Source organism: Eriocheir sinensis, unplaced genomic scaffold (assembly GCF_024679095.1).
Source record: "Eriocheir sinensis breed Jianghai 21 unplaced genomic scaffold, ASM2467909v1 Scaffold611, whole genome shotgun sequence".
NCBI lineage: Eukaryota > Metazoa > Arthropoda > Malacostraca > Decapoda > Varunidae > Eriocheir > Eriocheir sinensis.
This window is the reverse complement of record NW_026111956.1, coordinates 18,376-42,804: the sequence shown is the minus strand read 5'-3', so window position 1 is coordinate 42,804 and position 24,429 is coordinate 18,376. Positions and strand designations below refer to the sequence as shown.

The window sequence follows — 24,429 nt, the reverse complement described above, 5'->3', positions numbered from 1 at the left end:
TTACCAGGCTACCAGTGAAGGGATATCCAGCACACAATACCACATGGGAAACACTCCACTATCCACCACAGAGGCAGAGAAAGACCTGGGAGTGTATGTTACCAGGCTACCAGTGAAGGGATATCCAGCACACCAATACCACATGGGAAACACTCCACTATCCACCACAGAGGCAGAGAAAGACCTGGGAGTGTATGTTACCAGGCTACCAGTGAAGGGATATCCAGCACACCAATACCACATGGGAAACACTCCACTATCCACCACAGAGGCAGAGAAAGACCTGGGAGTGTATGTTACCAGGCTACCAGTGAAGGGATATCCAGCACACCAATACCACATGGGAAACACTCCACTATCCACCACAGAGGCAGAGAAAGACCTGGGAGTGTATGTGACCAGGCTACCAGTGAAGGGATATCCAGCACACCAATACCACATGGGAAACACTCCACTATCCACCACAGAGAAAGACCTGGGAGTGTATGTTACCAGGGTACCAGTGAAGGGATATCCAGCACACCAATACCACATGGGAAACACTCCACTATCCACCACAGAGGCAGAGAAAGACCTGGGAGTGTATGTTACCAGACTACCAGTGAAGGGATATCCAGCACACCAATACCACATGGGAAACACTGACACACTAAGCAGTATGACACACATTCAGTGGAATAAACAAAACAATATGGAAAAATAATATATTTCAACAGCATAATAGACAGTTTTAATTTGACACCAAGATTACTGTCATACAATCATTATCCTTGAGTATCAACAGCTATGGAAAAAAGGTGTGGGATTATCAGAATTTAATGGACCACTGAAACAGAATTTAGCAGTTATGGTTGCCCTATTTGGAGACAGTTTGAGGGCCTATGTATTAACAGCAAGTATTATTATGATCTAAGAGAACAGTTTCCATTGTCACGAATTAAGAAAACCACCCATTTAGCTTGACCCGCCGCCAGTATTAAGCGATTCACCCAGAGCGAACTTCCAACAGCAAACACTTATAAGGTTGTATCATGAGACTTTTCGTAGACCAAGAACACCTATTTGACAAGGCTCTCATAGGAGTTGTGGGCATTTCCAGGGGTAGTTTTATGACCCTGGTGGTAGTGTGACCCGTCTTCTGTACCCTGAACATAGAAACACATATTTGACAAGGCTTTCGAAGGAGTTGTGGGCATTTCCAGGAGTAGTTCTATGACCCTGGTGGTGGTCTAAACCTTCTTCTGTACCGTGAACCTAGAAACACATATTTGACAAGGCTTTCATAGGAGTTGTGGGCATTTCCAGGGGTAGTTTTATGACTCTGGTGGTAGTGTGACCCTTCTTCTGTACCGTGAACCTAGAAACACATATTTGACAAGGCTTTCGTAGGAGTTGTGGGCATTTCCAGGAGTAGTTTTATGACCCTGGTGGTAGTGTGACCCTTCCTCTGTACCATGAACCTAGAAACACATATTTGACAAGGCTTTCATAGGAGTTGTGGGCATTTCCAGGAGTAGTTTTATGACCCTGGTGGTAGTGTAACCCTTCTTCTGTGCCGTGAACCTAGAAACACATATTTGACAAGGCTTTCATAGGAGTTGTGGGCATTTCCAGGGGTAGTTTTATGACCCTGGTGGTAGTCTGACCCTTCTTCTGTACCGTGAACCTAGAAACACATATTTGACAAGGCTTTCATAGGAGTTGTGGGCATTTCCAGGAGTAGTTTTATGACCCTGGTGGTAGTCTGACCCTTCTTCTGTACCGTGAACCTAGAAACACATATTTGACAAGGCTTTCGTAGGAGTTGTGGGCATTTCCAGGAGTAGTTTTATGACCCTGGTGGTAGTGTGACCCTTCTTCTGTACCGTGAACCTAGAAACACATATTTGACAAGGCTTTCATAGGAGTTGTGGGCATTTCCAGGAGTAGTTTTATGACCCTGGTGGTAGTCTGACCCTTCCTCTGTACCCTGAACCTGAAGAAACACTCATTATAATCGGCCTGACCCCTTCTTTGACCTTTAGAAACAGCTGATGTGAGAAACGAAAATGTCTTACAATACAGGAAATTCGTAAGCTCCCTAACCAAGCACAAAACACGATAAAATTCCTTGCAAATTCCTAGTTTTTTGCGTTGATATAAAAAGAAGAGAGAGAGAGAGAGAGAGAGAGAGAGAGAGAGAGAGAGAGAGAGAGAGAGAGAGAGAGAGAGAGAGAGAGAGAGAGAGAGAGAGAGAGAGAGAGGGCAGTAAATATGCATGATTAAAAGTGTCCCTATCCGTTATTGAAAAGTATAATGTTTGTATTTATTTTTTGCCCTGTTACAGTTTCCATGAGAACCATTGTGTGTGTGAGGTCATGTAGGGCTAAGATCTGAAATGCAGGAGTGTATACATAGGCCTACCTTGTTTACATAGGCCCTGCTTGTTTACATCGGTCCTGTTTGAATACATAGGCCCTGGTTGTTTACATAGGCCCTGGTTGTCTACATAGGTTCTGGTTGTCTAAATAGGCCTTGGTTGTCTACTCATAGGCCCTGGTTGTCTACATAGGTTCTGGTTGTCTAAATAGGCCTTGGTTGTCTGCTCATAGGTCCTGGTTGAATACATAGGTCCTGGTTGAATACATAGGTCCTGGTTGAATACATAGGCCCTGGTTGTCTACATAGGCCCTGGTCGAATACATAGGCCTTGCTTGTCTACATAGGCCCTGGTTGTTTACATAGGTTCTGGTTGTCTAAATAGGCCTTGGTTGTCTACTCATAGGCCCTGGTTGTTTACATAGGCCTGGATTGTCTACAGTACATAGGCCCAGGTTGGAATACGCGTCCCTTTCAAATTTTCCTTTTACCATTTGTTATTGAAAGATAAATAGAGAATGTAGGAATCGTAGTCTGACTAAAACATTTGACCCACATATTCTGAAAAAAAAAGAAGGAAAAAAAAAAAAGCTATTGAAAAAAATACATCTTTGGTGTAATGGAGTGTCGAGGAAGGCGATGACGGAGGGTCTGACCATAGGAGCTGAATGACCTTACTGAAGATAACACTCGAATATTGATCAGTTTAACTCCTTGACTGCGGATTTCCTACCAGAAGACCTCACCAAGCTACAGGAATGGAACAAAAAGTGACTGCTACAATTCAATGAAGAGAAATGTGAAGTCCTGTACCTTGGGAGGGGATATCCAGCACACCAATACCACATGGGAAACACTCCACTATCCACCACAGAGGCAGAGAAAGACCTGGGAGTGTATGTTACCAGGCTACCAGTGAAGGGATATCCAGCACACCAATACCACATGGGAAACACTCCACTATCCACCACAGAGGCAGAGAAAGACCTGGGAGTGTATGTTACCAGGCTACCAGTGAAGGGATATCCAGCACACCAATACCACATGGGAAACACTCCACTATCCACCACAGAGGCAGAGAAAGACCTGGGAGTGTATGTTACCAGGCTACCAGTGAAGGGATATCCAGCACACCAATACCACATGGGAAACACTCCACTATCCACCACAGAGGCAGAGAAAGACCTGGGAGTGTATGTTACCAGGCTACCAGTGAAGGGATATCCAGCACACCAATACCACATGGAAACACTCCACTATCCACCACAGAGGCAGAGAAAGACCTGGGAGTGTATGTTACCAGGCTACCAGTGAAGGGATATCCAGCACACCAATACCACATGGGAAACACTCCACTATCCACCACAGAGGCAGAGAAAGACCTGGGAGTGTATGTTACCAGGCTACCAGTGAAGGGATATCCAGCACCAATACCATATAGGAAGCACTCCACTATCCACCACAGAGGCAGAGAAAGGCCTGGGAGTATGTTACCAGGCTACCAGTGAAGGGATATCCAGCACACCAATACCACATGGGAAACACTCCACTATCCACCACAGAGGCAGAGAAAGACCTGGGAGTGTATGTTACCAGGCTACCAGTGAAGGGATATCCAGCACACCAATACCACATGGGAAACACTCCACTATCCACCACAGAGGCAGAGAAAGACCTGGGAGTGTATGTTACCAGGCTACCAGTGAAGGGATATCCAGCACACCAATACCACATGGGAAACCACTATCCACCACAGAGGCAGAGAAAGACCTGGGAGGTATGTTAACAGGCTACCAGTGAAGGGATATCCAGCACACCAATACCACATGGGAACCACACACTATCCACCACAGAGGCAGAGAAAGACCTGGGAGTGTATGTTACCAGGCTACCAGTGAAGGGATATCCACACCAATACCACATGGGAAACACTCCACTATCCACCACAGAGGCAGAGAAAGACCTGGGAGTGTATGTTACAGGCTACCAGTGAAGGGATATCCAGCACACCAATACCACATGGGAAACACTCCACTATCCACCACAGAGGCAGAGAAAGACCTGGGAGTGTATGTTACCAGGCTACCAGTGAAGGGATATCCAGCACACCAATACCACATGGGAAACACTCCACTATCCACCACAGAGGCAGAGAAAGACCTGGGAGTGTATGTTACCAGGCTACCAGTGAAGGGATATCCAGCACACCAATACCACATGGGAAACACTCCACTATCCACCACAGAGGCAGAGAAAGACCTGGGAGTGTATGTTACCAGGCTACCAGTGAAGGGATATCCAGCACACCAATACCACATGGGAAACACTCCACTATCCACCACAGAGGCAGAGAAAGACCTGGGAGTGTATGTTACCAGGCTACCAGTGAAGGGATATCCAGCACACCAATACCACATGGGAAACACTCCACTATCCACCACAGAGGCAGAGAAAGACCTGGGAGTGTATGTTACCAGGCTACCAGTGAAGGGATATCCAGCACACCAATACCACATGGGAAACACTCCACTATCCACCACAGAGGCAGAGAAAGACCTGGGAGTGTATGTTACCAGGCTACAGTGAAGGGATATCCAGCACACCAATACCCCATGGGAAACACTCCACTATCCACCACAGAGGAAGAGAAAGACCTGGGAGTGTATGTTACCAGGCTACCAGTGAAGGGATATCCAGCACACCAATACCACATGGGAAACACTCCACTATCCATCACAGAGGCAGAGAAAGACCTGGGAGTGTATGTTACCAGGCTACCAGTGAAGGCCAAATCCGTGCCAATCGCAGCGGACGGGAAGAAGAGTTGCAAGGATAGCAGTAACGATATTGGCAGTGATGATAATGATGTTTGTAACAGTATTGGTGGTAGGGTTCACAATAATAATAATAATAATAATAATAATAATAATAATAATAATAATAATAATAATAATAATAATAATAGCTGATAAAAGAAGAAGAAGAAGAAGAAGCAGAAGAAGTAAAAGATGAAAAAGAAGAAGAAGAAGAAGAAGAAATAAATATAAAAGAAAAAACAAAACAAAAGAAGGAAAATAAGAGTTGTCCTTGAGATAATTTAGTCACCCCAAAATTCACCACAGACAATGTAGATTCTAGTCAATCATTCGCTCAAACAGACTAGCTAATCAGGTGTCAGCCCGGGACTCTGATACATTGAGGTAGCCAAAGTCTATATATACCAAGTCATGTCACGCGCAGGTTTGTGGGAGGAGACACGGCCGAGGCGTGGCTTATGCGTGACGTTGCTTGGAGCCAAACTAGAGAATGTAGAAACAGGGATTTAGAGAAAACGAGGAAAGGCGGACTAATTTAAATCAATCACTTCAACATGCCCTCCCTCACACCCCACACCGCCGTTTGTAGGCATTGGAATTACAGTCACGCAATAGCACAATAAAAAGACATATTTTTTCGTCAGTGTTTTGCCTGAACGCGCTGTGAAACAAAGCAAGCATGCACATCCAGAGTGCACACACGGCCCCAACTTTAGTCACCCCTGAACTGGCGGGTATATTTTCTTTTGGCTCCAAGTGACGTCATCCCGCTGCTCCGCCCCCAAACCCCGCCTCCTGCGCGTACCGGTCGCCGTTTTGAAGCAGAGTGACTTGACTTGGTATATACAGACTTAGGAGGTAGCAAAGTGAAATGCCATGGACGAAGGATAGGCTCTTAACTTCCCCTATTCGAATCATGAGAGTAAAATAACAAATGCAAATCCACATTAGACGAAGCTCATGTGCCGGCCGGTCATCGCTGCCCACACCTATATGCCGTCGTCCGGTGTCCTGTGTGGCCGTCCCTCGAGGCAGCCGACCGCTTCCCCGTTCGTAGCGTCAGGTTAGGCAAAGGTGAGCCCGCAGTAGGAACAACGCCGCTCCATCATTAGGAAGCAGCACAAGAGACCGATTGGGAAGAAGCAGATGCCCATCACAATGCCGCATGTGGTGAAGTCATTCCTCAGGATGCCGGTCTACGCGAGGCCATGGAGGAAGAGTTAAGGGTCAATACAACCTTGATTGATTGATTGATTCTGTTTAGTAAGAGTTAGTTCATCAATCAACATTTTTCAGATACTATACAATCATATAACCAAGGGTGTGGAATCGGATATTAAAAAATTCGACTCCGATTCCGATTCCAGGATATTTTAAGGTTACGACTCCGATTCCGATTCCGACTCTACCCCCCTCGCCCCCTTTCCTCCCCTCCCTGCGAATGTGGGTTTAGGACGCAAAGGAAAACTGTTTATCTTAGTATTGGTCCTGTGTCGTGTAGCGTGCTGTGGCTCTGGGTTCTGTGGTCATCATAATTTAGTATATCCCTTCGTGCCCATGTATTGCAGAAGGAGGATAGCGGTGGCTGAGTGGTAGCGTGCTGGGCCCACATTCACCGCGTGATGGACGACGCGGGTTCGAATCCCCACGCTACCACCTGGGATTTTTCAGTCACCGCCGAGTGGCTTAAAACTACCCACATGCTGTCCTGAAGACCGCCCATCAACCCGGACTCAAGTGAATCAAGAAGGGGTTCCGGGGGGCAGCATGAGCCAAGAGAAGATGGCGCCACTATAAACACTTGCCTGCGCCATGACGGAGTGGGGCCGACTACCACCCAGGCCCCTTAAGCAAGCCTACTGGCGATATAGGCGTTCACGAAAAACAAAAAAAAATAAAAAAATGACGCAATGGGAGCACTTTTTCCAACAACTGTATTACATCTACCACCTCGAAAAAAGGATTTGATGAGAGGTTGTTGTTGTTTTTGTTTGTTTATCTTACCGCAAGGGCTGCAGATCAAAGGCAGAGATCAAAGCATTAAGGAAAGAGCGCGCTATAAGTTACTCACACACGCTCAACAGGAGAGGTCAAAAGAGCGGTCAGCTTCGGGCGGGGAGGTCAGCGTTAGCAGATTACTCTTTCCTCTGAGTTTCTGTATCCTGCGAGTTTAGTCTGTGGATGCTGGGAAACACATCTGCCTCCTCCTCCTCCTCCTCCTCCTCCTCTCCTCCTCCTCCTCCTCCTCCTCCTGTTTCCTCCTCCTCCTCCTCCTGTTTCCGCCTCCTCCTCCTCTTCCTCCTCCTCCTCTTCCTCCTCTTCCTGTTTCCCCCTCCTCTTCCTCCTCCTCCCCCTCCTCCTGTTTCCTCCTCCTCCTCCTCCCCCTCCTCCTGTTTCCTCCTCCTCCTCCTCCTCTTCCTCCTCTTCCTCCTCCTCCTCCTCCTCCTCCTCCTTCTCCTCTTCTTTTTCCTCCTTTACTTATTCATCTTTCTCTCTTCTTCCTCTTCCTCCACCTCCATTTTCCTTCCTTCATTTTCTTCCTCCTTTATATACTCCCTCTTCCTCCTCCTCCTCCTCCTCCTCCTCCTCCTCCTCCTCCGCGTGCCTCGATACTCTCCTCTTGAAAGAGTTAAAGTCGTAGGCAGGAGGAAACACATACGAGGGAAGGCTGTTTCGTGAGTTTACCAGCGGAAGGGATGAAAGAGTGAAGATACTGGTCAACTCTTGCATAAGGGGTTTGGACAGTATAGGGATGAAAGAGTGAAGATGCTGGTTAACTCTTGCATAAGGGGTTTGGACAGTATAGGGATGAAAGAGTGAAGATACTGGTCAACTCTTGCATAAGGGGTTTGGACAGTATAGGGATGAAAGAGTGAAGATGCTGGTTAACTCTTGCATAAGGGGTTTGGGCAGTATAGGGATGAAAGAGTGAAGATGCTGGTTAACTCTTGCATAAGGGGTTTGGACAGTATAGGGATGAAAGAGTGAAGATGCTGGTTAACTCTTGCATAAGGGGTTTGGACAGTATAGGGATGAAAGAGTGAAGATGCTGGTTAACTCTTGCATAAGGGGTTTGGACAGTATAGGGATGAAAGAGTGAAGATGCTGGTTAACTCTTGCATAAGGGGTTTGGACAGTATAGGGATGAAAGAGTGAAGATGCTGGTTAACTCTTGCATAAGGGGTTTGGACAGTATAGGGATGAAAGAGTGAAGATGCTGGTTAACTCTTGCATAAGGGGTTTGGACAGTATAGGGATGAAAGAGTGAAGATGCTGGTTAACTCTTGCATAAGGGGTTTGGACAGTATAGGGATGAAAGAGTGAAGATGCTGGTTAACTCTTGCATAAGGGGTTTGGACAGTATAGGGATGAAAGAGTGAAGATGCTGGTTAACTCTTGCATAAGGGGTTTGGACAGTATAGGGATGAAAGAGTGAAGATGCTGGTTAACTCTTGCATAAGGGGTTTGGACAGTATAGGGATGAAAGAGTGAAGATACTGGTTAACTCTTGCATAAGGGGTTTGGACAGTATAGGGATGAAAGAATGAAGATGCTGGTTAACTCATGCATAAGGGGTTTGGACAGTATAGGGATGAAAGAGTGAAGATGCTGGTTAACTCTTGCATAAGGGGTTTGGACAGTATAGGGATGAAAGAGTGAAGATGCTGGTTAACTCTTGCATAAGGGGTTTGGACAGTATAGGGATGAAAGAATGAAGATACTGGTCAACTCTTGCATAAGGGGTTTGGACAGTATAGGGATGAAAGAGTGAAGATGCTGGTTAACTCTTGCATAAGGGGTTTGGACAGTATAGGGATGAAAGAGTGAAGATGCTGGTTAACTCTTGCATAAGGGGTTTGGACAGTATAGGGATGAAAGAATGAAGACACTGGTAAACTCTTGCATAAGGGATTTGGATAGAACAGAAATGAGCTTGAGTATGAAGTCGTGTGCAGCGGGTCCGTGGGAGGGAGGTGGGGGAGGGAGATGCAGTTAGCAAGTTCAGACGAGCAGTCAACATGAAAATATTGAGAGAAGATAGAAAGAGAGGCAACATTGCAGCGGAATCTATAGAAGTCTGTCAGTAAGAAGAGAGGAGTTGATGAGACGAAGATCTATTGAGCTCTGTGTGTTAAGCTCCCCCACATAAGAGATGCTTACTCCATATGAGGGCGGACAAGGCCCCTGTATATGGATAGCATCTGCGTAGGGAAAAAGAACAGGCGCCCAATCTCCAGGAAGCTGATTTAGCGAGAGAGGAGATATGAAGTTACCAGTTAATATTTTGATTTAAGAATAGACCGAAAATGTTTATTGTGGAAGTAGGTGACGGCTGAGTGTTATCGAAGAGTAGCGGATAGGTGTTTGGAAGATTGTGTCGAGTTGACGGGTGGAGAAATTGAGTTTTGAGGCAAAGTTTTCTCTGCAATCTTTACTTTCTTCCCATAACCAAGGCTTTGTTTTTTGTTATCATTTAGGTCTTGTGAAGTAATCTAGACTCGGAAGTATTTGGAAGGTATATATGCTTCGTAATGAAAAGACTAGTTTATCTGAGGTAGCAGCGACGGGCCAAATTTGTGGCTTTACCGTGTAGCAGCGACGGGCCAAATTTGTGGCTTTACCGTGTAGCAGCGACGGGCCAAATTTGTGGCTTTACCGTGTAGCAACGACGGGCCAAATTTGTGGCTTTACCGTGTAGCAGCGACGGGCCAAATTTGTGGCTTTACCGTGTAGCAGCGACGGGCCAAATTTGTGGCTTTACCGTGTAGCAGCGACGGGCCAAATTTGTGGCTTTACCGTGTAGCAGCGACGGGCCAAATTTGTGGCTTTACCGTGTAGCAGCGACGGGCCAAATTTGTGGCTTTACCGTGTACCAGCGACGGGCCAAATGCATCATTGCAACAGCACCATCGACACATACACGTCTTGGGAAGGAATAATGTAATGTTTTCAGACTCAGAAGATGGGAGAACTTATGAATGACGACATGGTAGAGTGACCCCGTGAGAATGTGTGTGTGTTCTGCATCACTGCAACAGCACCATCGACACATACACGTCTTGGGAAGGAATAATGTAATGTTTTCAGATTCAGAAGATGGGAGAACTTATGAAGACGACATGGTAGAGTGACCCCGTGAGAATGTGTGTGTGTTCTGAGGTCTTGGGAAGGAATAATGTAATGTTTTCAGACTCAGAAGATGGGAGAACTTATGAAGACACGATAGAGTTAGGGCGTGAGAATGTCTGTGTGTTCTGAGGTCTTGGGAAGGAATAATGTAATGTTTTCAGACTCAGAAGATGGGAGAACTTATGAAGACACGATAGAGCGAGGACGTGAGAATGTATGTGTGTTCTGAGGTCTTGGGAAGGAATAATGTAATGTTTTCAGAATCAGAAGATGGGAGAACTTATGAAGACAGCACGATAGAGTTAGGGCGTGAGAATGTGTGTGTGTTGTGAGGTCTTGGGAAGGAATAATGTAATGTTTTCAGACTCAGAAGATGGGAGAACTTATGAAGACGACACGATAGAGTTAGGACGTGAGAATGTGTGTGTGTTCTGAGGTCTTGGGAAGGAATAATGTAATGTTTTCAGATTCAGAAGATGGGAGAACTTATGAAGACACGATAGAGTTAGGACGTGAGAATGTCTGTGTGTTCTGAGGTCTTGGGAAGGAATAATGTAATGTTTTCAGACTCAGAAGATGGGAGAACTTATGAAGACGACATGATAGAGCGAGGGCGTGAGAATGTGTGTGTGTTCTGAGGTCTTGGGAAGGAATAATGTTATGTTTTCAGACTCAGAAGATGGGAAGAACTTATGAAGACACGATAGAGCGAGGGCGTGAGAATGTGTGTGTGTTCTGAGGTCTTGGGAAGGAATAATGTAATGTTTTCAGACTCAGAAGATGGGAGAACTTTTGAAGACAGCACGATAGAGCGAGGGCGTGAGAATGTGTGTGTGTTCTGAGGTCTTGGGAAGGAATAATGTAATGTTTTCAGAATCAGAAGATGGGAGAACTTATGAAGACAGCACGATAGAGCGAGGACGTGAGAATGTGTGTGTGTTCTGAGGTCTTGGGAAGGAATAATGTAATGTTTTCAGACTCAGAAGATGGGAGAACTTATGAAGACAGCACGATAGAGCGAGGGCGTGAGAATGTGTGTGTGTTCTGAGGTCTTGGGAAGGAATAATGTTATGTTTTCAGATTCAGAAGATAGGAACAACTTATGAAGACACGATAGAGTTAGGACGTGAGAATGTGTGTGCGTTCTGAGGTCTTGGGAAGGAATAATGTAATGTTTTCAGATTCAGAAGATAGGAACAACTTATGAAGACACGATAGAGTTAGGACGTGAGAATGTGTGTGTGTTCTGAGGTCTTGGGAAGGAATAATGTAATGTTTTCAGAATCAGAAGATGGGAACAACTTACGAAGACATGATAGAGCGAGGGCGTGAGAATGTCTGTGTGTTCTGAGGTTCATACTATTCGAAAATGATAACATCTCACGAAAAATACAGTTTTCTTTAGAAGCATTGGCCGAAAACCACATAACCAAACCGTGTTCCATACCCCGTTCTCACTTCTACCATCAAAGTATTGTTATGCAAAGGAAAACAACAAGTAAAGTATATAGTATATTTTTTTATCAATATCTCCAGATGGATCTTCAGTAATTAAAATTCATATTGGTCAGGATCAGTGTATTTCAGCATCAGTGGCTGTTAACTCGGGTAAAGCGTAACTAAGTCTGGTAACCTCATACAGTACTTGAACACACTAAAAAAGATAGCTAAGATTAAAATCGCTAAGGTTCCTTTTACCCAGAAATACAACATTTTACACTGAAAGCTTCATAATGAGTAGTAAATAGTTTTTTGCAATTTATATGTATTTAGATATACATGAAAATTATATACAATGTTTTCAATTTTTTTTATCGAGCGTCACATCGTCATATTAATAAGCAAGGAACTATCTTAGTGAACCTACTTGAAGGCAGTCTGCGCTTTGCTTTATGATTTCACTTTGGGAAGAGTAACTTTAGGCGGCAGAAGACAGTCAAATTTAGTCCTGTCGGTGAATGTGTCCGTGTTTCTGAGACCAATATAGAAGCGTGCAGGCCAGTATATAATCATGGCGCCAGGAACACGCGTGGATTTCAGAGGTGGCCGCGAATCATTTGGCAAAAGAGAAGGAGCGTTAGGCAAGGCTTCGATGTTTGACCAGCTGAAGTGACGCGGTGTCTTCCTTGGTGTTCCTTCCGTCACAGCCTAAATCGCTGTTTCTGGACAAAAGTGACAGATCTCTTCGGCGCCAGGGAACAGCGCTGACGGCCTGGCGCCCCGTCACTAAGGAAAGCCGAGTGAGGGGACCCTGATGCATGGCTCTCCGTGTTTTCTGGGAAGTTTTGTGACTATCCATTACTGCTAATCGTTCACTAATTCAAGGGTGTCACTCTCATCTTCTGACGCGTTGATCTCAGTGTTCTGCCGTTGTGGTGTTCTTTAAAGTCGCTCTCAAGAGGCTTAACCTTTTCTCGTAACCTTTGTGAATAGCCATTACTGCTAATCGATCACTAATTCAAGGGTGTCACTCTCATCTTCTGACGCGTTGATCTCAGTGTTCCGCCGTTGTGGTGTTCCTCAAAGTCGCTCACAGGAGGCTTAACCTTTTCTCGAGGCGACCATCTTTGGGCATGACTTCAGGTGTCTACGCGCTCCCGTACGAGAGGCGACAGTTCGTGCAGCGGCGTTCCCTCATCATGAAGCAGCAGATGAGGCCCAGCGGGAAGCAACAGATTCCCAGGAATATCCCGCAGCAGGTAAACTCGCTGGTAAGCATCCCGCTCTGAGAGGAGGAGAACAGACGCGTCACCATGCAAGATAGCCAAAGATATACACGCTAGTGGCGACCCATGCACTAATCACTCCCTCAAACTCCTTCAATGATTGGGCGATGTGCAATGTCAGCCCTTTTTCTCTTTCTCTTCCTTTTAACAAAGTATTCTTCATAAACAGATTGTATGACTGGGCGGATAAATGGCAGATGGAGTTCAATGTAGGGAAGTGCAGTATTCTGAGTGTAGGTAGGAACAACCCCTCACATAACTATTGCTTAAGTGACACTCTCATAAGCAGGTCTGGGTGCGAGAGGGATTTAGGGGTCTTAGTGAGCTCTGATCTCCGTCCAAGGGCACAATGCATTCAAGCTAGAAATCGAGCTAACAGGGTACTGGGATTTATTTCAAGGAGCGTAAGCAACAGAAGCCCCGAAGTCTTCCTCAAACTATATTTAGCATTACTTAAACCTCATCTTGACTATGCGGTTCAGTTCTGGTCACCTTACTATAGAATGGATATCAGAGTGTTAGAATCGGTGCAGAGGAGGATGACTAAGATGATTCAGGGGTTGAGAAACTTGCCATACGAGGAAAGACTCAAACAGTTAAACTTGCATTCTCTAGCAAGGCGAAGGGTGCGTGGAGACATGATCGAGGTTTATAAATGGATGAAGGGCTTTAATAAGGGAGATATTCACAAGGTTTTGTTGGTAAGAGAACCGGGTAGGACACGAAGTAATGGGTTTAAACTGGATAACTTCAGATTCAACAGGGACATAGGCAAAAATTGGTTTACTAACAGAGTGGTGGATGAGTGGAACAGGCTTAGCAGTCATGTGGTGAGTGCCAATACAATTGTCACATTCAAAAATAGATAAATTCATGGACAGCGATATTAGGTGGGGTTAGATACACGGGAGCTTAGGTTCAAAGGAGCTGCCTTGTACAGACCTACCGGCCTCCTGCAGACTCCTACGTTCTTGTGTTCTTATAACAAATATAAGAGTCCGCACTAAAAGCTGATAAGTCAAAGTCAATAGCAGGTGTTGCACTGGAAGCCTACGGTCTACATTAAGATAAAGTAGAGTTGTGCTACACAGTCACACGGGGAGTCAGGAAACCCTCGTTGCTGCATCAAAGTTCTGTCTATCGTTCGGGAGACTTAGTAAAGGACAATGGTGCTGTTGCCTCACAGTGAGCCGGGCATGGAGGAAGCAGCCTCGCAGGCCAGGCGTTAAAGGCTGAGCCGATATAAAGTGTGTGTGCTCTTGGAAACAAAAATAGGAATGTGTGAACGAAATGCATTCATACATCAATGAAGGAAGAATATGGAGAAATGAAGAGCTATAAATAAGTAACTGAATACACACACACACACACACACACACACACACACACACACACACACACACACACACACACACACACTTGCTTTCTCTAACTCTTCCCGTGACTTCTGGCATCTAGCCAAAAACATCTCCTCCAACTTCACTTCTTCATCTTTCCCTCCACTCCTCAGTCCTGACGGCAACACTGCCGTCTCATCTATCTCTAAGGCTGAACTCTTCTCTCAAACTTTTTTCTAAAAACTCCACTCTGGACGATTCTGGGCATGTTCCTCCTACTCATCCCCCCTCTGACTCTTTTATGCCTGTTATATAGATTCTTCCAAATGATGTTTTCTATGCCCTCTCTGGCCTCAATCCTCAGAAGGCTTATGGACCTGATGGAGTGCCTTCTATTGTCCTTAAAAACTGTGCTTCCGTGCTGACACCCTGCCTGGTCAAACTCTTTCGCCTCTGCCTGTCAACATCTACCTTTCCTTCCTGCTGGAAGTATGCCTTTGTACAGCCTGTGCCTAAGAAGGGTGACCGTTCCAATCCCTTAAACTACCGCTCTATAGCTTCACTCTCCTGGGTATCTAAAGCTTTTGAATCAATCCTTAACCGGAAGATTCAAAAGCACCTTTCCACTTCTGACCTTCTATCTGATCGCCAGTATGGGTTCCGCAAGGGGCGTTCTACTGGTGATCTCCTAGCCTTCTTAACTGACTCTTGGTCATCCTCTCTTAGCCGTTTCGGTGAAACCTTTGCTATTGCGCTGGACATATCAAAAGCTTTTGATAGGGTCTGGCACAAATCGTTGCTTTCCAAACTACCCTCCTACGGTTTCTATCCTTCTCTCTGTACTTTTATCTCCAGTTTCCTTTCTGACCGTTCTATTTCTGCTGTGGTGGACGGTCACTGTTCTTCCGCTAAACCTATTAACAGTGGTGTCCCACAGGGTTCTGTTCTATCTCCCACTCTCTTTCTGTTGTTCATTGATGATCTTCTTTCCAAAACGAACTGTCCTGTTCATTCTTACGCCGATGACTCCACTCTGCATTACTCAACTTCTTTTAATAGAAGACCCACTCCACAGGAACTTAACGATTCAAGGCTGGAGGCAACAGAACGCTTAGCCTCAGCCCTTAATATTATTTCCGATTGGGGCAAGAGGAACCTGGTGTTCTTCAACGCCTCAAAAACACAGTTTCTCCACCTATCCACTCGACACAATCTTCCAAACATCTATCCCCTATTCTTCGACAACACTCAGCTATCACCTTCTTCAACACTAAACATCCTCGGTCTATCCTTAACTCAAAATCTCAACTGGAAACTTCATATCTCTTCTATTATTAAATCAGCTTCCTCGAGGCTGGGCGTTCTGTACCGTCTCCGCCAGTTCTTCTCCCCCGCACAGTTGCTGTCCATTTACAGGGGCCTTGTCCGCCCTCGTATGGAGTATGCATCTCATGTGTGGGGGGGCTCCACTCACACAGCTCTCCTTGACAGAGTGGAGTCTAAGGCTCTTCGTCTCATCAGCTCTCCTCTTACTGATAGTCTTCTACCTCTTGAATTCCGCCGCCATGTTGCCTCTCTTTCTATCTTCTATCGCTATTTTCACGCTGACTGCTCTTCTGAACTTGCTAACTGCATGCCTCCTCCCCTCCCGCGGCCCCGCTGCACACGACTTTCTACTCATGCTCATCCCTATACTGTCCAAACCCCTTATGCAAGAGTTAACCAGCATCTTCACTCTTTCATCCCTATACTGTCCAAACCCCTTATGCAAGAGTTAACCAGCATCTTCACTCTTTCATCCCTATACTGTCCAAACCCCTTATGCAAGAGTTAACCAGCATCTTCACTCTTTCATCCCTATACTGTCTAAACCCCTTATGCAAGAGTTAACCAGTATCTTCACTCTTTCATCCCTACACTGTCCAAACCCCTTATGCAAGAGTTAACCAGCATCATCACTCTTTGATCCCTATACTGACCAAACCCCTTATGCAAGAGTTAACCAGCATCTTCACTCTTTCATCCCTATACTGTCCAAACCCCTTATGCAAGAGTTAACCAGCATCTTCACTCTTTCATCCCTATACTGTCCAAACCCCTTATGCAAGAGTTAACCAGCATCTTCACTCTTTCATCCCTCACGCTGGTAAACTCTGGAACAATCTTCCTTCATCTGCATTTCCTCCTGCCTACGACTTGAACTCTTTCAAGAGGAGGGTATCAGGACACCTCTCCTCCCGAAATTGACCTCTCTTTTTGGACACTCCTTGGACTTCTATTCAGGAGCAGTGAGTAGCGGGCTTTTTTTTAATATTTTTCTTTACGCCTTTGAACTGTCTCCTTTGCTGTAAACACACACACACACACACACACACACACACACACACACACACACACACACACACACACACACACACACCTAATGTTACATGACTTACCCTACAGGCTGGACAGTTTGCCCCAGCCACGATGATCACGGGCTGGGCTGCGACCATCGGCTGGCTGGTGACCACAGTGGTGCTGCTGGTGGAGGCCGGATGGGGGTACATCACTTGTTGCGAGAACCCTGCGGGGGCCGGCTGCTGGTTGTACGGTGGTGGAGGGCCTGTGGAAAGGGTGCCATTAGCGAGCAAGGCAGTAGTTGTTTGCCGACGCACTATTGTAGCAGTCACCGCTCAAATTCCGTGTTCCTTCCCCTCAGTGACAAGAAAATGGGGTGCTGCAAAGAGAGACTAAGATTCTCAGTGTTTTCATGTAATGTCCATCGTCACTGTGTCTGCCAGTCTGTCTTGTCGCGTCTTCATCGTTAACTTTCCTTGTATTCGTTTACCTTTGACTGTCCGTCCACGTTCTCTTGTCGTCCACCGTTACACATTGTTCCACACATACACCAACACTTAAATGTTAACCTACACAAACAACATTCACACAAACGCATACACAAACAAACACCTATCATATGTGTTGTCCTTGTCGTGATGAGCTCTGTAAGTTTTGTCCAATAAAGCAACCCTGGCGGATATGACTTTCTCTATCCGTGAACCGATTAGCACTTAGAACACTCGCTACCACCAACACTATATCAGTACTTTTGCAGAGGTTCTCGAGAGGTGATTCAACCCCGTACAGCTGACATGGGAACTCTTAAGTCGTAAGGAAGGACTTTGTTGAAACTTAGTATGAGCAAAAACTATGATTCGGGTAATGTTCTGGCAAGTGTGTTATCGGGTCGACTCATAACTGCTCTACAAGTGAGTGAAAAATCGAATGTTCTTGACGGATGAGTTTCGTCTCCCGGGGGCACTTAATCCGCAGGTAGCCGGGGGAGATATCCAGCACACCAATACCACATGGGAAACACTCCACTATCCATCACAGAGGCAGAGAAAGACCTGGGAGTGTATGTTACCAGGCTACCAGTGAAGGGATATCCAGCACACCAATACCACATGGGAAACACTCCACTATCCACCACAGAGGCAGAGAAAGACCTGGGAGTGTATGTTACCAGGCTACCAGTGAAGGGATATCCAGCACACCAATACCACATGGGAAACACTCCACTATCCACCACAGAGGCAGAGAAAGACCTGGGAGTGTGTGTTACCAGGCTACCAGTGAAGGGATATCCAGCACACCAATACCACATGGGAAACACTCCACTATCCACCACAGAGGCAGAGAAAGACCTGGGAGTGTGTGTTACCAGGCTACCAGTGAAGGGATATCCAGCACACCAATACCACATGGGAAACACTCCACTATCCACCACAGAGGCAGAGAAAGACCTGGGAGTGTATGTTACCAGGCTACCAGTGAAGGGATATCCAGCACACTAATACCACATGGGAAACACTCCACTATCCACCACAGAGGCAGAGAAAGACCAGGCTACCAGTGAAGGGATATCCAGCACCCCAATACCACATGGGAAACACTCCACTATCCACCAAAGAGGCAAAGCAAGACCTGCGAGTGTAATAGGGATATCCAGCACACCAATACCACATGGGAAACACTACACTATCCACCACAGAGGCAGAGAAGGACCAGGCTACCAGTGAAGGGATATCCAGCACACCAATACCACATGGGAAACACTCCACTATCCACCACAGAGGCAGAGAAAGACCAGGCTACCAGTGAAGGGATATCCAGCACACCAATACCACATGGGAAACACTCCACTATCCACCACAGAGGCAGAGAAAGACCTGGGAGTGTATGTTACCAGGCTACCAGTGAAGGGATATCCAGCACACCAATACCACATGGGAAACACTCCACTATCCACCACAGAGGCAGAGAAAGACCTAGGAGTGTATGTTACCAGGCTACCAGTGAAGGGATATCCAGCACACCAATACCACATGGGAAACACTCCACTATCCACCACAGAGGCAGAGAAAGACCTGAAGTGTATGTTACCAGGCTACCAGTGAAGGGATATCCAGCACACCAATACCACATGGGAAACACTCCACTATCCACCACAGAGGCAGAGAAAGACCTGGGAGTGTATGTTACCAGGCTACCAGTGAAGGGATATCCAGCACACCAATACCACATGGGAAACACTCCACTATCCACCACAGAGGCAGAGAAAGACCTGGGAGTGTATGTGACCAGGCTACCAGTGAAGGGATATCCAGCACACCAATACCACATGGGAAACACTCCACTATCCACCACAGAGGCAGAGAAAGACCTTGGAGTGTATGTTACCAGGCTACCAGTGAAGGGATATCCAGCACACCAATACCACATGGGAAACACTCCACTATCCACCACAGAGGCAGAGAAAGACCTGGGAGTGTATGTTACCAGGCTACCAGTGAAGGGATATCCAGCACACCAATACCACATGGGAAACACTCCACTATCCACCACAGAGGCAGAGAAAGACCTGGGAGTGTATGTTACCAGGCTACCAGTGAAGGATATCCAGCACACCAATACCACATGGGAAACACTCCACTATCCACCACATAGGCAGAGAAAGACCATGGAGTGTATGTGACCAGGCTACCAGTGAAGGGATATCCAGCACACCAATACCACATGGGAAACACTCCACTATCCACCACAGAGGCAGAGAAAGACCTGGGAGTGTATGTTACCAGGCTACCAGTGAAAGCAACATCCGTGCCAATCGCAGCGGACGGGTTAATGATATTATGGAATTAAAAACTGCTATATGGTCATCAGTTACGGTAACAGGATTGCTCCCGGCACCAGAGAGCGATCCAGGGGTGCGCACCTAAACTGAGGCTCGTTCTCAGTCCTTTTCGTTTCTCACAACAAATACTAACAAAGTCTACAAAGGAAATTAGTCGGTTTTTTTTTTTTTTTTACATCCCCGCCTATAGCGCCGGTAGGCCTTCTTCAGGGGCCAGATGGTAGGCCCAAGCCCATCATGGCGCAGGCAGTCTTTTTTATAGGCTCATGCTGCCCCCCGGAACTCCTCCTTGATTCACTTGGACGGTTTCCGCTAGAGTCCGGGTTGATGGGTGGTCTTCAGGACAGCATGTGGGTAGTTTTAAGCCACTCGGCGGTGACTGAAAAACCCCAGGTGGTAGCGTGGGGATTCGAACCCACGTTGTCCATGGCGTGGTGAATGTGGGCCCAGCACGCTAACCACTCAGCCACTTTCATGGTACTGCAGTCTTGCCAAAGTGTTACTAGGCTCTTAAAACTACCCATGACAATACCCACGACCAACGTTGCCAGACTGTCTTACTCAGCCTCTTATATTTACCGACTTCCGACCCCAAAACTGTCTCGTGAACCCCAATAAGGAGATTCACTTATAATTATCGTTAAAATAGTTAATTCCTGATGTTTCTTGGCAATAGTTAGGCGTCAGAAACCGGTAAATACTATGGTCTGAGTACGACAATCTGGCAACGGTGCCCACGACCTCTGCAAAAGCCTTATCTAATGTTGGTATGAAAATGAAATTAGTGAAAATAAGTTTGATGAGACTTCAAGCTGTAAAACACTTAGCGGAATAACAGTTACTATACAATGCAAAAACCTGTCGCCGTCACTGGGGATAAACTCAGGCTGCTCCAGTGTCGGCTACCCTTGTTGGAACACTGTGTCAGGGGCCGCGGCACCAGCTACAATGGAGCCTCTGCCGTTGAGGAGGCCCAGTGCCGCCACGCGTGCTCACCTTGAGGGGGCGGCGAATATTCGTTGTACTTGTCCGCCATATTGGATGAGACTGTAAGGAGGAGGAGGAGTGAATGGTTAGGGGAAGGGCTCACACACACACACACACACACACACACACACACACACACACACAGGTAGACAGACACACATGTACTCGATATATGGTAAAACCTACTTATATACTGTAAACACACACACACACACACACACACACACACACACACACACACACACTCAGATACTTAGATCCATATCGATAGTCTTATGGGGGAGGGGAAGGGAGGGAAGGGAAGGGGCGTGAGAGTCTGGTTGATAGGATCTAGGCCGCTCGATAACTTATGGGGTACCCCTGTGTGATGTGTGTACCCCTGTGTGTACCCCCTCACCGTACCACGCCGAATCAATAGTCATCCTCCGTTGCACCATTCACGTCGGTGGTGCATCGTAATAACATTGGTATGGCAACAAGCAGCAACACAACACACAAACAACACATTTTTACTTGTGTTATTACGGAGCCTTCAGTGAATATTGATCCCTCGCTGCGAAGACTTTTATTAATCAAGGAAATATTTTAAGGCAAGGAAGTGGGGGGTGGGGGGGTGGGGGTGGGGGGGAGACAGTAAGGGTTGTATTTTAAAACATATCGTCCCCCAAGTTCACATATTTGACAAGGCTTTCGTAGGAGCTGTAGGCCTGTCCGAGGGTAGTTGTATGACCCTGGTGGTAGTCTGACCCTTCTCCTGTACTGTGAACCTAGAAACACATATTTGACAAGGCTTTCGTAGGAGTTGTGGGCATTTCCAGGGGTAGTTTTATGACCCTAGTGGTAGTCTGACCCTTCTCCTGTACTGTGAGCCTAGAAACACATATTTGTCTAGGCTTTCGTAGGAGTTTGGGGCATTTCCAGGGGTAGTTTTATGACCCTGGTGGTAGTGTGACCCTTCTCCTGTACTGTGAACCTAGAAACACATATTTGACAAGGCTTTCGTAGGAGCTGTAAGCCTTTCCAGGGGTAGTTTTATGACCCTGGTGGTAGTGTGACCCTTCTCCTGTACTGTGAACCTAGAAACACATATTTGACAAGGCTTTCGTAGGAGCTGTAAGCCTTTCCAGGGGTAGTTTTATGACCCTGGTGGTAGTCTGACCCTTCTCCTGTACTGTGAGCCTAGAAACACATATTTGACAAGGTTTTCGTAGGAGTTTGGGGCATTTCCAGGGGTAGTTTTATGACCCTGGTGGTAGTCTGACCCTTCTCCTGTACTGTGAACCTAGAAACACATATTTGACAAGGTTTTCGTAGGAATTTGGGGCATTTCCAGGGGTAGTTTTATGACCCTGGTGATAGTCTGATCCTTCTCCTGTACTGTGAACCTAGAAACACATATTTGACAAGGCTTTCGTAGGAGCTGTAAGCCTTTCCAGGGGTAGTTTTATGACCCTGGTGGTAGTGTGACCCTTCTTCTGTGCCATGAACCTTAAAAAACACTCGTGAAAACCAAATTGATCCCCTCTTTAACCTTTAGAAATTGTTGATATGAGAAGCGATGGTATCTTAAAATACAGCCCTAGGGTTAGGTTAGGTTAGGTTAGGTTAGGTTAGGTTAGGAGTGTTTAGCTGTATGGGGTACGGTCCAACGCCCCCTACACACACCCCAATCCACTAATGAGGAGTCTGACTTTTCTTCTATATTGTGAGGGAGTAGGTCAGTGGAGAAGGTAGGTGTTGGGGGGGGAAGGAAAAACAGTAGAAGTCTGTAACTGTATGGGGTAGGTTCCGTTGCCCCCTCCACACACCCCAGTCCACTAATGAGGAGTCTGACTTTTCTTCTATACTGAGAGGGAATAGGTCAGTGGAGAAGGTACAGGGGAGAGAGGTGGGGGATATAGAAGTGTATAGTTATATTGTATAGGTTCAAACCCCCTCCAAACACCCCAATCCGCTAATGAGGAGTCTGACTTTTCTTCTATATTGTGAGGGAGTAGGTCAGTGGAGAAGGTACAGGAGAGAGAGGGGGGGGATATAGAAGTGTTTAGTTATATTGTATAGGTTCAAACTCCCTTCCACACACCCCAATCCACTAATGAAGAGTCTGGCTTTCTTTTATATTGAGAGGGAGTAGGTCAGTGGAGAAGGTACAGGAGAGAGAGGGGGGGGGGATATAGAAGTGTATAGTTATATTGTATAGGTTCAAACCCCCTACACACACCCCAATCCACTAATGAAGAGTCTGGCTTTATTTTATATTGAGAGGAGTAGGTCAGTGGAGCAGGTACAGGAGAGAGAGGGGGGGGATATAGAAGTGTATAGTTATATTGTATAGGTTCAAACCCCCTCCACACACCCCAATCCACTAATGAAGAGTCTGGCTTTCTTTTATATTGTGAGGGAGTAGGTCAGTGGAGAAGGTACAGGGGAGAGGTGGGGGGGGATATAGAAGTGTATAGTTATATTGTATTGGTTCAAACCCCCTCCAAACACCCCAATCCACTAATGAAGAGTCTGACTTTTCTTCTATATTGTGAGGGAGTAGGTCAGTGGAGAAGGTACAGTGGAGAGAGGGGGGGGATATAGAAGTGTATAGTTATATTGTATAGGTTCAAACACCCCTTCCACACACCCCAATCCACTAATGAAGAGTCTGACTTTTCTTCTATATTGAGAGGGAGTAGGTCAGTGGAGAAGGTACAGGAGAGAGAGGGGGGGGATATAGAAGTGTATAGTTATATTGTATAGGTTCAAACCCCCTCCAAACACCCCAATCCACTAATGAAGAGTCTGACTTTTCTTCTATATTGTGAGGGAGTAGGTCAGTGGAGAAGGTACAGGGGAGAGAGGGGGGGGGATATAGAAGTGTATAGTTATATTGTATTGGTTCAAACCCCCTCCAAACACCCCAATCCGCTAATGAGGAGTCTGGCTTTCTTTTATATTGCATCAAGAGCGTAGCAAGAAGTGAAGGTTAGTTGAGAAAGCACAGATTGGGGTCGATATAGGAGTGTTTAGTTATATTGTATAGATTCAAACCCCCCCTCCATACACCCTTCACTGTACCGACCCCACTGGCTGAGGTCCTTGGGCTTGTGTGTCAGACCTACCTTCTCACGTCTGGGCGAAATGGACAAACAGGAGGTCAGGTGTATGTCGGTGGACAGGTAATGGTCGTGTAGCCAGGAGCAGTCAGGTGAGGGAGGGGTTATCTAATCGCTATCTTATCGTGGTGGACTAGTATCTGCCTCATAGTGGTTTTTGGTATTTCCAGCAAGGCAAAAGTTGGGGCGCCATATTTTATTGCACAATGCTTCTATGACTCAGAATTCTAGTTAGTCAAATCACAGAAAGATCTTTGACCTCCACCCCGTCTCTCTCTCTCTCTCTCTCTCTCTCTCTCTCTCTCTCTCTCTCTCACACACACACACACACACACACACACACACACTCTCTCTCTCTCTCTCTCACACACTCTCTCTCTCTCACACACACACACACACACACACACACACACTCTCTCTCGCGCAAGTCCAAGGTCCGTATTTTTAAACCGCGCGACGCCGAAGAACACATATTCAACAAGGCTTTGGTAGGCGTTGTGGGCATTTCCATGGGTAGTTTAATGACCCTGGTGGTAGTCTGACCCTTCCTCTGTACCATGAACCTAGAAACACTTATTTGACAAGGCTTTCGTAGGAGTTGTGGGCATTTCCTTGGGTAGTTTAATGACCCTGGTGGTAGTCTGACTCTACTTCTGTACCTTGAACGTGAGAAAAAATACAAGAAAACTAGACTAATCTCCCTTTTCGGCCCTCAAAAATAGTTATTGTGAAGGGCAGAAGCGTTTGAGGATACCAGCGTTGACGCATTTAAAAGTTCCCCGACTTGGATGC

General features: G+C 46.3%; 3 protein-coding genes across 4 annotated transcripts; all 3 read right to left on the bottom strand.

Annotated features, from left to right (window-relative positions):
• Positions 1 to 18,256, bottom strand: LOC126993402 (uncharacterized). Its single transcript, XM_050852465.1, has 3 exons — positions 18,156 to 18,256; positions 4,420 to 4,815; positions 1 to 574 (listed from the first exon to the last, which is right to left on the bottom strand). Exons 2-3 carry the CDS (start codon positions 4,773 to 4,775, stop codon positions 1 to 3), a joined length of 930 nt encoding a protein of 309 aa, XP_050708422.1. The 5' UTR covers positions 4,776 to 4,815; positions 18,156 to 18,256.
• LOC126993407 (brain protein I3-like) lies at positions 5,013 to 23,780 on the bottom strand. 2 transcript variants are annotated; one of them, XM_050852472.1, is made up of 4 exons: positions 23,644 to 23,780; positions 20,543 to 20,593; positions 16,806 to 16,972; positions 5,013 to 6,370 (listed from the first exon to the last, which is right to left on the bottom strand). In XM_050852472.1, the coding sequence occupies exons 2-4, from the start codon at positions 20,580 to 20,582 to the stop codon at positions 6,239 to 6,241; spliced, it is 339 nt and encodes a 112-aa protein (XP_050708429.1). In that variant the 5' UTR covers positions 20,583 to 20,593; positions 23,644 to 23,780; the 3' UTR covers positions 5,013 to 6,238. The 2 variants fall into 2 exon arrangements, with proteins under 2 accessions (XP_050708429.1, XP_050708428.1); XM_050852471.1 differs by lacking the exon at positions 5,013 to 6,370 and adding an exon at positions 11,868 to 13,029 and having other exon boundaries at positions 23,644 to 23,760.
• On the bottom strand, positions 16,979 to 20,535 carry LOC126993401 (uncharacterized). The gene is made up of 5 exons (XM_050852464.1): positions 19,471 to 20,535; positions 19,175 to 19,273; positions 18,878 to 19,075; positions 18,582 to 18,779; positions 16,979 to 18,155 (listed from the first exon to the last, which is right to left on the bottom strand). The coding sequence occupies exons 2-5, from the start codon at positions 19,231 to 19,233 to the stop codon at positions 17,672 to 17,674; spliced, it is 939 nt and encodes a 312-aa protein (XP_050708421.1). The 5' UTR covers positions 19,234 to 19,273; positions 19,471 to 20,535; the 3' UTR covers positions 16,979 to 17,671.
• Positions 23,781 to 24,429: the final 649 nt, after the last annotated feature.

What these genes read in the sequence shown, in the direction of transcription:
- LOC126993402 (XM_050852465.1), bottom strand. Translation starts at nt 4,775, where the DNA reads ATGTGGTATTGGTGTGCTGGATATCCCTTCACTGGTAGCCTGGTAACA. An exon ending in CTGGTAACATACACTCCCAG is followed by an intron (nt 575 to 4,419) that starts GTCTTTCTCTGC and finishes ATACACTCCCAG; the next exon opens with GTCTTTCTCTGCCTCTGTGG.
- LOC126993401 (XM_050852464.1), bottom strand. Translation starts at nt 19,233, where the DNA reads ATGTGGTATTGGTGTGCTGGATATCCCTTCACTGGTAGCCTGGTAACA. An exon ending in CTGGTAACATACACTCCCAG is followed by an intron (nt 18,780 to 18,877) that starts GTCTTTCTCTGC and finishes CATACACTTCAG; the next exon opens with GTCTTTCTCTGCCTCTGTGG. An exon ending in CTGGTAACATACACTCCCAG is followed by an intron (nt 18,156 to 18,581) that starts GTCTTTCTCTGC and finishes ATACACTCCCAG; the next exon opens with GTCTTTCTCTGCCTCTGTGG.
- LOC126993407 (XM_050852471.1), bottom strand. Translation starts at nt 20,582, where the DNA reads ATGGCGGACAAGTACAACGAATATTCGCCGCCCCCTCAAG. An exon ending in ATATTCGCCGCCCCCTCAAG is followed by an intron (nt 16,973 to 20,542) that starts GTGAGCACGCGT and finishes CCCTTTCCACAG; the next exon opens with GCCCTCCACCACCGTACAAC. An exon ending in CAAACTGTCCAGCCTGTAGG is followed by an intron (nt 13,030 to 16,805) that starts GTAAGTCATGTA and finishes TCCTCCTCTCAG; the next exon opens with AGCGGGATGCTTACCAGCGA.